Source organism: Syngnathus floridae, chromosome 4, assembly GCF_059516105.1.
Source record: "Syngnathus floridae isolate MCC-2025c chromosome 4, RoL_Sflo_1.0, whole genome shotgun sequence".
NCBI classification, from domain to species: Eukaryota; Metazoa; Chordata; class Actinopteri; order Syngnathiformes; family Syngnathidae; genus Syngnathus; species Syngnathus floridae.
The window spans coordinates 16579729-16593191 of NC_142416.1; the positions used below are offsets into that span (position 1 = coordinate 16579729).

The 13463-nt window shown below is 41.5% G+C and overlaps 2 protein-coding genes across 12 annotated transcripts; one reads left to right on the top strand and one right to left on the bottom strand.

Moving 5' to 3' along the window:
• The first annotated feature begins 184 nt into the window (after positions 1 to 184).
• On the top strand, positions 185 to 11519 carry znf207b (zinc finger protein 207, b). Of its 11 annotated transcripts, XR_015857991.1 has the most exons (14): positions 188 to 351; positions 828 to 954; positions 1033 to 1171; positions 1247 to 1423; positions 1522 to 1594; positions 1702 to 1763; positions 2132 to 2271; positions 3722 to 3973; positions 4239 to 4395; positions 4793 to 5242; positions 6135 to 6198; positions 7157 to 7298; positions 7871 to 7991; positions 8870 to 11519. XR_015857991.1 is itself a non-coding variant. In XM_088373530.1 (11 exons), exons 1-11 carry the CDS (start codon positions 311 to 313, stop codon positions 4942 to 4944), a joined length of 1425 nt encoding a protein of 474 aa, XP_088229656.1. In that variant the 5' UTR covers positions 185 to 310; the 3' UTR covers positions 4945 to 5532. The 11 variants fall into 11 exon arrangements, 5 of the variants coding, with proteins under 5 accessions (XP_088229656.1, XP_088229655.1, XP_088229654.1 ...); XR_015857990.1 differs by lacking the exon at positions 7157 to 7298; XR_015857989.1 differs by lacking the exons at positions 7157 to 7298; positions 7871 to 7991; positions 8870 to 11519 and adding an exon at positions 6283 to 6707.
• On the bottom strand, positions 6830 to 10635 carry nuf2 (UF2 component of NDC80 kinetochore complex). The gene is made up of 13 exons (XM_088373524.1): positions 10290 to 10635; positions 9887 to 9961; positions 9549 to 9625; positions 9262 to 9323; positions 9091 to 9188; positions 8838 to 8911; positions 8441 to 8534; positions 8300 to 8362; positions 8083 to 8220; positions 7829 to 7969; positions 7444 to 7619; positions 7129 to 7264; positions 6830 to 7057 (listed from the first exon to the last, which is right to left on the bottom strand). The coding sequence occupies exons 1-13, from the start codon at positions 10410 to 10412 to the stop codon at positions 6947 to 6949; spliced, it is 1368 nt and encodes a 455-aa protein (XP_088229650.1). The 5' UTR covers positions 10413 to 10635; the 3' UTR covers positions 6830 to 6946.
• Positions 11520 to 13463: the final 1944 nt, after the last annotated feature.

Sequence of the window (13463 nt, forward strand, 5' to 3'; positions counted from 1 at the left end):
GTTTTTAGCCGCACCCAAACTGGTATGGTTTGCACAGACGGGAAATTATTTATTATACAGTTTATTCCCGGTGTTATCACAATACACGAACAAAATGAGTTTTTTACGATTACCCAAAAAATATTTAAGTACTTAAGGCGTAAATTAGGCGCGTCATTTTTGTGTGTGACGTCACGTTCGAAACCTACCGCTTCTACTTCCTGCATTAGGCGCCATTTTCGGCGTTGAGGTTGAATTACAGCATGCTGTTGTCAAACAGATAATAAGAATTTAAGAGACTACAACTTACTTTTCAGTATTCATTACAAGCATGGGGCGAAAGAAGAAGAAGCAGATGAAGCCTTGGTGCTGGTATCCATTTGAATGGAAACGCAAATCGGGAAGGAAAAAGCCGCAATAATTCGGACCTAGCCTGACAAAAGACAGGCCTAAACTAGCTCGGACGTTTATGGCTGCGTAAGATAACTAATGCTGCTTTTAAGTCATTTTGTGCTGCCGAATCGTTTTATCTATAAGTACTGCGTAATTTTGTCTCATTTGTGAATAAGTGAAATTAATCTCTTTTCGTGTATTAACATAACTAACCAATGCTAGCTAATATGTTAGCCTAGCATTGTCGCCTGAGGATTCAACACGTCGTGGACTGTTAGCGCTTTGACGTCGCGTTCAAATTACTTTTTAAGATAAATCCAGATTTGTCGCTAAAACGTGTAATGGTTTAACAACTGTTCGAAACAAAGCAGAGGGTCTCTTCCGCTTTGTACAATGTGGTTTCGTTTCGTTTGTTTTACGTAATATGAGAACATTCCTTAAGTCTCCTCTCTAAGGTACTGCAATCGAGATTTTGACGATGAAAAGATCCTCATCCAGCACCAAAAGGCAAAGCATTTTAAATGCCACATTTGCCACAAGAAGTTATACACTGGCCCCGGCCTGGCCATTCACTGCATGCAGGTGGGTTGGCTTTTTATCACTTTAAATAAATTGTCCTTATCTTGTGATTCACATCAGCTTGTTTTGGATGCATTACAGGTACACAAAGAGACTATTGACAGTGTGCCAAATGCGATTCCTGGAAGAACAGACATTGAGCTTGAGATCTATGGTATGGAGGGGATTCCTGACAAAGACATGCAAGAGAGGAGACGGACGTTGGAACAGAAATCTCAAGGTTTGTGTTATTTAAGTGCTTAATTGATCATAGCGATATACATCCCTGCACTGTTTTGTTATTTGACTCTTTCAGATGGCAAAAAGAAAAACCCAGATGACTCGGATGACGATGACGACGATGATGAACCAGGTCCATCGGTGCCGCAGGTGTCTGGAGTGCCACCTCAGACAGGCTATGCTGCTCCCATGGCACAGCCAGGGATTCCCCCTGTTGGTGGGGGACCGGGGATGCCGCCTGGTGGATATCAAGGTTGAGGAGACCAACTTAAAAGTGGTCATAAAAATATGCGCAGCCTCCATTTGTCATTCCAATCATTTTTATAAATGTTCTTTTCGTCATTGTTACAGGAATGCCTCCAATGATGCCAGGTGTTCCGCCCATGATGCACGGAATGCCTCCCATGCACGGCATGCCTCCAGGGTACCAGTTCAATCTTGGATGATTTTTTGTTGGATAATACATCAGCTTTTTCGCTGTGCTTGAAAGTCGCTGGGAATGCCAGTTACTCAATTAAATGTCTTTTTCAGAATGATGCCAATGGGTGGGATGATGCCTCCCATGATGCCAGGCATGCCTGGGATGCCGCCAGGTTAGTTTGTTTGAAGCAAAGGAAGTTTTTACTTTGCTGTATTTGCTCAACTATAGGCCTCTGCTCCTACAAGGTTTTCTAATTTTTGAGTAGTTTTTAACAGGAGACCAGCATCATTAGGCTCTGTCTTAAATGCACAATTTTTACACAAGTCTTGATTGAAGCATTTACAGCTTGGAGCTATGAAAAGAAAATCTATATTTTGCTAGATATTACAACATAAAGCCACACACAGTACACTCTGAATACCAAAAAATGATTTATCCAGTATTGCGTGTCAGCAAAGAAGATCCTCAGATGAAAATGAGTATTTAATGTACACAATAAACATTGTTCAAATCTCCTAAAGTTTTGATCTTGGGTCTCAGGAATGCCTCCGCACATGGCTCCCAGGCCAGGGATGCCCCACATGAGCCCCGCCCCCGTTGCAGGAGTCATACCCAGTCGACCAACGGTACCGGCGGCCCAGCCCGCTGTCTCCAAGCCTCTTTTCCCAAGTGCGGCACAGGTGGGAACCCTGCAGGGCATCTTTGTATTTCAGCCCCGCTTCCACGAAATGTATTTCTCTTTATGTGATTGCAACGTAAAGGGACTTTTGAGCCATTACTCGCGTACAACTCGTTTGCACTTCACCCGCTGCTATATGTAATGTTCCAAACTCTTGATATGCCGATGCTGTCATCTCCTTTTCACCATGCTGCAGATGGGCACAGCAGCTGTTTCCTCTCCACCTGCAGACCAACAGTCTGCCTCCTCTCAGCCGCCCTTTCCTAACACCCCACAAGTACGCTCACAGATCAGACTGTGGCTGGCATCTAGATGCATGCCCCCCTTCCCCCCAAAAAACACACAGACACTAACTTTAATTGAAACCCAGCCAGATTGCTAACAGTGTTTTTATTGCACTTTTGCTGCAAAGGTAATAAGCCACATAATAAGCCCAGACAACATCTTCATTCTAATGCATGAGTTTTTTGGGACTAACAATTAGGGCTGGGCAATTCGCCAAAAAATAATTGGGATTTCCAATATAAAAACAATTAAAGGGGAAGTCAAGTCCGCACAATTTAACGAATTACACATTGTATATTCAAATATAAGACGTACTTTATATTTGAAGCATCGCCAGTGCTAATTCTAGCTGTCAGTGGTAAAATCCCTTTGACAGATTCTGAGAATGAAATTCCTTCAAATAAGGAATATTCACACGCAAACACTCGGAGTGGCACAGCTAATTAAATTGCGACATTCTACTTTTACTAGATTTGACTTTGATGCTAATTTATTTTGTGCTTGTTTTTTGTTGTTGTTGAATTTTTGTCGTTGATCAAACATGAAGATTTGAACCCCATAGAGAAGTTGACAATTAATGGCTGTTTCAATACTAGTCAAAATAATTTAGTGTACTTTTTCCGTAATCGCCCAGCCCTACAATGATGCACAGCGATAATATGTCTGCATCATCTTGCCCTTTCTAAACTTGCATGAATTATCTGGCATTGAATTCTAAATGTATGCCTACATTCATTGTTGCACATCCAAAAATGGAATCGAAATTCAATCCAAGAATTGTTACTCATTATAAAAAAACAGTGGACCCCTGTTTCTCGTGAGGGATACATTCTAGACATAGCCAGCCGCAGTAGGTTCAAACCTGCGGTTTAGACAAGAGCTTATCGTCGTGCAAAACCTATCTGCAGCATTATTTGATTGGCGGATTTCCCTTTTGGTGATGAGAAAGTGGAAGATGTTCTTATTCAGACCAGCTGTAAAATAATCCTGCCTTTTGTAGTTTGGAAAAAAAAAATTGAAAGTGGGCACGAGCCACGATGCAGCGGGGGTTCACGTCAGCGCTGTTCGATCTGGAATGTTAGGGTGGCTTTGTGTCCTCTGTGACGTCCGTAGCGGGTCGCTGTTGTGCTGTTCATTGTTCATTTATTTACCTGTTGTCCGCGCAGGCCCAGCAAAGTGCTTCAGGAGCCGCCGCAGCAAACCCCCACAGCGCCAGCGCAGCCTCCTCAGACCCGCCCAAAGCAACATTCCCCGCATATACCCAACCCTCTGTCTCTTCCTCCGCTTCCACTTCCTCTTCTAACCCCTCTAGCAGCACTGTGGCCAAAGCCCCGGCCACAGTGCCCACTAAACCTGCCACCCTGTCCGCCACGAGTGCAACTAGTAAGTTGATCCACCCTGATGAGGATATCTCGCTGGTAAGTTGCTTGAACTCTCTTTTTTGCCCTTTGCACAGTAAGTAATGACTGATGCATATAACAGTATACGTAATCCATTTTGGGAGACTTGTGAAGTATTGTAAATGCATGCTAGTCGAAGCGTTTATCCACAGATAATTCAAAGCTTTTTTTTAGTTGGCCTCGCTCGTTTGCTTTTGTGGAAATTCATGGTTCTGCTGTAAAGGGACACAGCAATGTTTCTGGAAATCTAAATAGCTGCTCTCTGTCCTGTCCCTCCCCACAGGAGGAACTGAAGGCCCAGTTGCCCCGTTACCAGCGTCTCTTAGCCAGGACAGCTCAGGCCCATGCGGCTGCTCCCCCGGCGGCAGCTGTCGGCGGCATGATGGCCCCGCAGCAAGGTTTGCCACCACAGCAGCCTGGCATGAGGCATCCCATGCACGGTTAGAAGACCACCACTTTTCACACCCAGATTAGGCGTTATGAGGTTGTGTACTTTTACTGTGCTGTCACATAGCACAAGAAGCAACGCTCACTTATTGCCATCCGCATTGATTTGATGCAGATTTTTTAAAAAAAAATTTTTTATGTGACTCAAGAATAAATTCAGGCCACATCACCAATGAAGGAACATAACTTTTACTCACATGTAATTAAAAAAGTAAATAATTTTGAGTCACATCTTCACGGAATTGGTTGAAAAATTGCATCCTGGCCATTTCCACCCTAATTTATGTTCTAAATAATCCTGATAAGGACATCAAAAAATAGTATGGCATGTGACATTTAAAAAAAAATTCTGCTGAACACCAATCTCTCCCTCCTGTGTGTTCTCTGTAGGTCAATATGGTGCTCCCCCACAGGGCATGCCAGGCTACATGCCTGGAGGGATGCCTCCATTTGGGCAGGGTCCTCCTCTGGTGCCCCCTTTCCAGGGAGGCCCTCCCATGGGCATGAGGCCGCCCGTCATGTCTCCCGCCGGGCGCTACTGAAGCGGCAAAGCAGCCACAACATTAGGTTTGAGGTTCATACCTTTCTCTCATCCTTGTGCATTTTCAGACCTAAGAGCAGTAAAGCCTGCTGCGGTGGCGAAGATGTAATTGTTCTTGGCAACACATGGACATTTCATGTTACCACACAAGCTTTTTTTCTCATTTGATCACTTGTGGAGATAAAATTCTTTCCCCTCGTAGGTTTCACTCAGGTTCTTAGGGGTGAAGTGTGTTAAACTCAGTCATATTTCTGTTGAAGCTGCTGGACTTACATGAACGTACCAACCCCCTTACAAAGGCAAGTTTATCCTGTAAAACATATGTTGGCTTTTTTTTTTTTTTTTTTGTTGATTTTGTAGATCACTCGATGCCCTCACAGCATGCTTAGATGCTGTTGGACTTGCGTCCCCAACCTTGGTTGGTGAGGGTTTCGGTGATAATTCCAACTATGTACTTTCTGTGGCTCATAAGTCTAGCTTTCTTCTTATTTCAGGTTTGTTATAGTATTTCCTGCTTAAAATGGTCCTTGTGTGCATCCTTTGTAATGTTTTATCAAGCTGTTGTAATAAAATCCACCTTAAAACCGCAGTGCTGGTTTGTTGTGACGTACGTGAAGGTGAGTCACAAAGGTTTGTACCAAGTCTTGTATTTTTGACACGCAACACAAAGTTGGCCATCGCTACTTCTAGGTGTCATCCATCAGGATGACATCATACTCTAATATTGATATTAACCAAAGGCTATTGTACTTGAATGAAGATGGTCAACTTGTGGCTTCTAACTATGCATGACATAATAACCTGAGAAAAATTGCCATAGAAATGACTTCCAAGATGTTGAGGACCTACACACACTTTGTGCTTTAAGCCAAACACCTGTAACACCCAGTAATACAGGAACTGCAGCAAATACCAGCTAGAACTTAATTAATTGGAAGCATATTTAACCTAACCTTGTTTTTTTTTTTTCCTCTTACCAAAAATGATCTGTAACTAGCCTTATTTACTGCAGTATGCGTATTCCGGGTAACTAAAATTGCTTTCTTGTCTATTTGTTATGTTAGCCGCCTGTCTTCTGGGCAGGCATTCGATCAGGTTGGTTGAGTTCTTAAGGACTTTGTCAACAATTATTGTGGATTAAAAGGATCCCTCCGATTACTTAACTGCTTTGTATGTGTTTGTCGTCTGTAGCAACCCCCACTCCACTTTTCAGCCTTGTACCCACTCGTCTGGCGCTACAGGCCTTTAAACCCCAGTAAGTACCCGCTATTCTGTGTAGTGTGGGTCTGTACTGTACAACTATACTGTATTTCATTTCATAATGCTCTATGGTTCAAAGTTTATTAGACGGCACAGACCGATGAACTGCTAATTGAAGTTAATTGTACAGTCACGGAATGGACTTGCATGGTAAGTAAACAAAATAACATCTTTAGACTAAAGCAGGAGTTAAAAGTATTACAAGATAAGATACCACAACAAGCATGAAATCTTGTTCAGTTGGATTTCCAGGTGGAAAACTGCTACGACCACCTGGACAATAGTTTGGGTCCTTAGAAATTTAAGACTCTGAGCCAACCCTCTTACTGCCTCACCATCAGCCATCAAAAAGTGTAGAACCATTTCAGCTGTAGGAAGGAAACTTGTAAAAATGTGGCCCCCAAGGACTGAAGTTTGACATCCCCTGTAGAGTGTTGGCAGCAGTGTATGTCAAACCCATTGTTTTGTAACATTAACAAATAAATTATGAAAGTGATGCCATTATTCTGCTTGTGTGCTTAACTGGACAACCAATCAATGCTCAGTGTTTGCAGACAGATTGAATCTGCCTAATATACCAAGTCTCAGTGAAACAATATATTGCCAATGAAAAATATACACACATCTATAATATAATGTTATTTATTACAGAACCCACAAATCAGCATGATTATTTAAGACGCCACCTACGTATAACATAAATTTTGAATTAACACTTTAAAACCATTTTTTAAATGGAAAGATTATTGGAAACTTGCCAACATCTTAGTGGCATTTTCTTTTATATTTAAGATCATCATCTCAATTCTCCTGTCCATCTCATCCATAGCAGTTGCCAGTGTGTCATACATAGCCTGGAGACAGAAAAGAATGTCAGAAGCCAATTACAAAGTCACACTGAATAAAACTATCCTTGTGGTCATACCTGAGCTTTCTTGGTTTGTTGGCTGCAGGTGCCTGTCAGGCTCTGGATCTCAACTTTTAGCTGCTGATTCTCTCTGGAAAGCCCTTGGATTTCATCTACCTTTTCCTCACGTTTCTGACCTATTTGGTTCCACTCTCTGGATTGTAGTTGGACAAAAAACAACGCAAAAAGTATATTAATTTACATATCACAAAAAGTATCAAGTTCTGTAACACGCATCACATTAGACATGTCTACAGATCAAGCATTCCCGCTCATACTAAATGCAGTGGGCTAATTGCAAAGTTGATATATAGTATAAGCTTGCGTGCATACCCCAATACATCATTGATATGTTGCTCCTTGATCGCTTTCTTCTTTTGCCTGAGGATGTTATTTTTGACCTCCCGGTCCAGCTTTTTGTCAAGAGTTCGTTTAAGCAGCTCCTCCTCTTTGCACAGCTCCTTCAGCTCCTTCTGCTTTTTCTCACACTGAGAAACAAGCTGCTTGTACTGCATAAAGTGCACGTGAAAAATGACTTTTTTTGAACTCCAAAGCACGAAACAGTTTCATCAAAAAATGGTTGCACGTGATTAAAATGTTTAATATGTACTGTATTTTTTTAAAAAAATATTTATAGAAAAAAAGTTGTCGGTAGACTAGATTTTGATTATATGCAACCGAAGGTGAAGTTATCGGCTTTGCATCAAAATGTTCATACCTCCTCATCCTGCTGCTTTCTGTCATTCATGCTGATTTCCAGATCTAGCAACAAATTGTACATTTGCTGCATCTCCATGTCTGTGCGGTTCATTCTCTGGACCATGTTTTGAAGCTCCACGACATCCCCATCCGTTTTTGCCTAACGTGAACACCGCATACATGTAAGTATAAAACAGTTCTCAAAAACAATTTGAACTTGATTTGATACTTGCAGCTATTATTGGCTGCTAGACAACTTCAATGTTCACTCACTAAAGAGCTTTTTATGTCATTGATATTTTCCCTCATTCTCTCCATTTGGATCTGCAACTCCTCCGGCGACTCAACAATTTGAGACTTGATTTTGTTCATGTCCTCCTTCACGGTGTTTATATCCACCTTCACGTGAGCCTAAAAAAAAAAAAAAAAAAAAAACCACTCGATCATCTCAAATAGAAGCATCATCAGTAGATTACAAGACCCCTCATACCAGTTTTTTTGTAAGCTCAGCGATTCGACATTTCCACTCTGTAATCGCGTCGTCTTTAATTTTCTGAAAGTAGATGACCAGTTTCATTTTACCTTGACTGACAGTAAAACAAATGCTATGGTGAACGCCGTCACCACTTACTACTTCGTTTAACAAAGGTGCGGTGGTAGCGTGCAGTTCCGAGAGGGCAGCTTCCAGTTTAGCAGCCTCCGCTTGTTGCTCTGGTGGAATGGTCCTGAACAAGTGTAAAAGAATAAAAGCATCTTCAGACCACTAGACATCTCAACAATTTCATTGTTCACAAGGAGTCGCCAGATGAGTTCACATAATGTGGAAGTAAAGTGAGTCCAAATCTTGCAATCAACTTGAAAATTGCAAACTTCAGCTTTAACGTGAATTATTGCATGCGCCAATCAAGGTATGAAAAAAATTACGACAGTGTGATTCTTACAAACAACTGAATAAATGTTGCTAAAGTGAAGAATGGTTCAAATGTGTGACCTGTACTGTGCATAAGCATGTTTACTTCAAGACTTACCTCAGCATTTTAATTTTTTTTTCTGCTTCCAGGTTTCCTTTGGCAAGAGTCTGCTGCATGTCTAAGGCCGCCCTCTGAGAAAAACACAGTCATAAGCTAACCATTGCTTACGTCCTCGGTAAAACAAACCCCAGCAAATGAGTGTTAAAATGAATACAGTGTTTTAGGATCATAATTTGCGGCATACTAAACTCCTTGCAAGAAAAGTCACTGCACTTTCAAAGCAAAAAATATTTTGATCAATATCACATACAAACTTGGCTTCCTTTGCTGACATCACATCGATTCTCTGCTTTCTGAATTGAAGAAAGTTCATGATGGCGCTCAAAATAGAAAGCGTTCGCTGTTTCTCTGAAAAAGATATCCGGTTACAATTCATAAATGTATTGATCAGGAATAGAAAAAAAATCTATTTAAAACTTACTTGGTGCTAGTAGGTCATTCAGTGAGAAGTCATACACCAAACACATGGGCAGAAACTGCTGCCTACAAAAAGATGTCATGTATAATGAGAAGAAAGTAGAAGAAATGCAAGAGCAACACAAGAAATTTTACTAGAAATGCTTGATTCTCACCAAATTGTATGCATTGTGTTTACAGCATCATACCAATATTATGGCTACTTTAGTTTGCCAAGAGCAAATTATTAAGAAAAAACGTTTGAGTTTGAGCACACTGATTAAGCAGTTTCATATTTAAACCAAAACTCACATTTGTGAGCAGATGCAGAGGATGCCAGTTGCCCCCTCGTAAGATTCAGGGGACTGAATGTTTTCCACAAATGTAACCTGTTGGAAAATGGATATTAAACAGTCAGTTCTGCAAAACTGCAATCTGAGCTAAATATTCAGATTAGGAAGGGCCCCCAAAATCATGAGTAACATTACAGGCACAAAAAATGTTTGGAATATGTGTCACTGATGAAATGCTGTCACTTGTCAAGTCTGACCTTGATCCACAACAAATCAATTAATTCCCAATATAGATGAAATTTGATAAAAATGAAGAAGGAACATTGAGACCATCTAACTGTAGAAACAATACTTAACCATTGAGTGGTATTCAGCTCTGAAAGGAAAGAGTTGATGCAGGACTCTCATGTAGAGTAATTGCACTGCTTCTGGCTGGAAAGAAAGAAAGGAAAGGGGGATAAGCGTCTAAAGTTCAGGCGAAAAAAAAATTGAGCACGACAAATCAAACTTTTGCCATAAGACTTAGGCAATTCAAGGAGGTTAAAGTGCATTGGAAGTAAACGCCCACTTTTAGTCAAAAACAAAACATCATTCAGGCCATTACAAAAGTAACTTAGCAATTCCCCAATTATTTTTCCGTTATCTGCATTTTTTGACGACTTAACGTTTGCAGTAGTAGCCTAAAGTAAGGTGTCATTTTATTCATGTTTTGAAACGCTCGTTTAACACTTAGGAGTTCGATCAGAGCGCACAAAATTACCTTTGGAGACGGAGCAAGATCACTCTTGTTGAAATGTTTTGCTTCTTCGCCAAGAAGGACTTCTGTTTTGTAAAACCTCACCACCACATCCACGGGGTGAACGGGAAAGGCGTTTTCAGCCATTGCTGTTTAGCCTTCGTGTAAACAAACAAACAACGGGGCCACCGCTAGCACAAATCTCCCGCAAAAATGGCGCCTGAAATTTCAATTTCTTCTTCGTTTCTTTTTTCTTCTTCTACTGCTGCGGCTCGCTGTTGTTTCTTTACTCCGCCTAGCGTGTCGGATGATAGGCTAAACGCTGTATTTAACACAGTTACTTAGTGATGTGCAGTTATTTTAAGTGAACGGAATCTTTAGAATCAGTTCTCTCAAAACTCTTTCAAACGAATCGTTCAACATACACACATAGCACAGAGCAGGAAATAGAAAGTGCAGTGGGGCACCATGGGAAAATATTTAACAGGGTTGAAAAGAACGGAGGAGAGAGCCAGATAAGAGAATCGAGTTACACAAAAGCTAAGACAAGGAAATATGACGAAGCGTACGTAGCGCTCGGCTTCAGTGTGAGACTACGATGGGAGACGAAAAAAGACCGGTGTGTTTACTGTGCCTTACAATGTCGGCAGCGGTCAGTATGAAACCAAATAAATTAATGCGTCAAGGTAAAGTCATTGCACCCCGATCACGCCGGTAAGACGCCAAAGGTTTTTCAGCGAAAACGGGCACAATATTGTGAAGAATCATCCAACTTTGTGAACGCTACTTAAGTCAATCTGCAAGCACTGTATGCTTAATAAAGCAGCGTACCAAATTACACAGTGCAAAAAAACAAACAAAAAAAACACAGCATTGCAGAGGAGCTGGTACTACCTGCAGCCGTGGATATGGTCTCCGTCATGTTGCCTCATTTTGATTAAAAAAACCTGAACATATTGTTTTATTCATTTTTTGTTTTGTAGATTAAAATGTTTTATGTATTGTGCTCCTGTGTTGATGTTGCTGATTACTTTGAATTTCATATTATTTATTGCTGTTATTTTATTTAATATGATGTATGTTTATTGTTATTTTATTGTATTTTTGCAGCATAAAATGACAGCTGGTCAAGAATGTTTGTAGTATGAATATTTATTTATTTATTATTTTATAATTTCAGGCGAAGTGATGCACTTTGAATCTGTTCTGTTGCAAACTAAAAAACAATGTCATTAAAGTTATTCTTTATTGTAAGTTGACTTTGTTTTTCTTTAATGGTAATACCATGGGGGGGCGTGATATGTTTTCTTCTCCCTAGGGGGGGCATCACAGAAAATAATTGAGAAGCACTGACCTAATAACAGGCCACTTTATTAGAGAAACATGGGCAAAGCTTAACTGAAAGTAAAAAGTGCCACACCCGCCCTCACCCCTACTTTCTGATTGGCTGTTTGATCTGTGACGTCACTTGGACACTCCATTAGGTACACTTGAAAATGGCGGTGTACCTAATGGAGTGTCCGAGTGATTCCCTCGTTAAGTGCAGGTGCGTGAAAAGTTTTAGCTCCTTTTGAACGTGAAAGTGGCTAAAACTTTTCACGCAGGTGCGCTTAACGAGGGCATGTTGGAAAACATGTTGGAACGCGGCCCCCAAGGACTAGAGCTTGACACCTTTGACCATGATATTTCCCTAATAAAGTGGCCTGTTATTAGGTACACTTGAAAATGGCGGTGTACCTAATGGAGTGTCCGATTGATTCCCTCGTTAAGTGCAGGTGCGTGAAAAGTTTTAGCTCCTTTTGAACGTGAAAGTGGCTAAAACTTTTCACGCAGGTGCGCTTAACGAGGGCATGTTGGAAAACATGTTGGAACGCGGCCCCCAAGGACTAGAGCTTGACACCAGTGACCTTTGACCATGTTATTTCCCTAATAAAGTGGCCTGTTATTAGGTACACTTGAAAATGGCGGTGTACCTAATGGAGTGTCCGAGTGATTCCCTCGTTAAGTGCAGGTGCGTGAAAAGTTTTAGCTCCTTTTGAACGTGAAAGTGGCTAAAACTTTTCACGCAGGTGCGCTTAACGAGGGCATGTTGGAAAACATGTTGGAACGCGGCCCCCAAGGACTAGAGCTTGACACCAGTTACCTTTGACCATGTTATTTCCCTAATAAAGTGGCCTGTTATTAGGTACACTTGAAAATGGCGGTGTACCTAATGGAGTGTCCGAGTGATTGCCTCGTTAAGTGCAGGTGCGTGAAAAGTTTTAGCTCCTTTTGAACGTGAAAGTGGCTAAAACTTTTCACGCAGGTGCGCTTAACGAGGGCATGTTGGAAAACATGTTGGAACACGGCCCCCAAGGACTAGAGCTTGACACCAGTGACCTTTGACCATGTTATTTCCCTAATAAAGTGGCCTGTTATTAGGTACACTTGAAAATGGCGGTGTACCTAATGGAGTGTCCGAGTGAGTCCCTCGTTAAGCGCAGGTGCGTGAAAAGTTTTAGCTCCTTTTGAACGTGAAAGTGGCTAAAACTTTTCACGCAGGTGCGCTTAACGAGGGCATGTTGGAAAACATGTTGGAACGCGGCCCCCAAGGACTAGAGCTTGACACCAGTGACCTTTGACCATGTTATTTCCCTAATAAAGTGGCCTGTTATTAGGTACACTTGAAAATGGCGGTGTACCTAATGGAGTGTCCGAGTGATTCCCTCGTTAATTGCAGGTGCGTGAAAAGTTTTAGCTTCTTTTGAACGTGAAAGTGGCTAAAACTTTTCACGCAGGTGCGCTTAACGAGGGCATGTTGGAAAACATGTTGGAACGCGGCCCCCAAGGACTAGAGCTTGACACCAGTGACCTTTGACCATGTTATTTCCCTAATAAAGTGGCCTGTTATTAGGTACACTTGAAAATGGCGGTGTACCTAATGGAGTGTCCGAGTGATTCCCTCGTTAATTGCAGGTGCGTGAAAACTTTTAGCTCCTTTTGAACATGAAAGTGGCTAAAACTTTTCACGCAGGTGCGCTTAACGAGGGCATGTTGGAAAACATGTTGGAACGCGGCCCCCAAGGACTAGAGCTTGACACCAGTGACCTTTGACCATGTTATTTCCCTAATAAAGTGGCCTGTTATTAGGTACACTTGAAAATGGCGGTGTACCTAATGGAGTGTCCGAGTGATTCCCTCGTTAATTGCAGGTGCGTG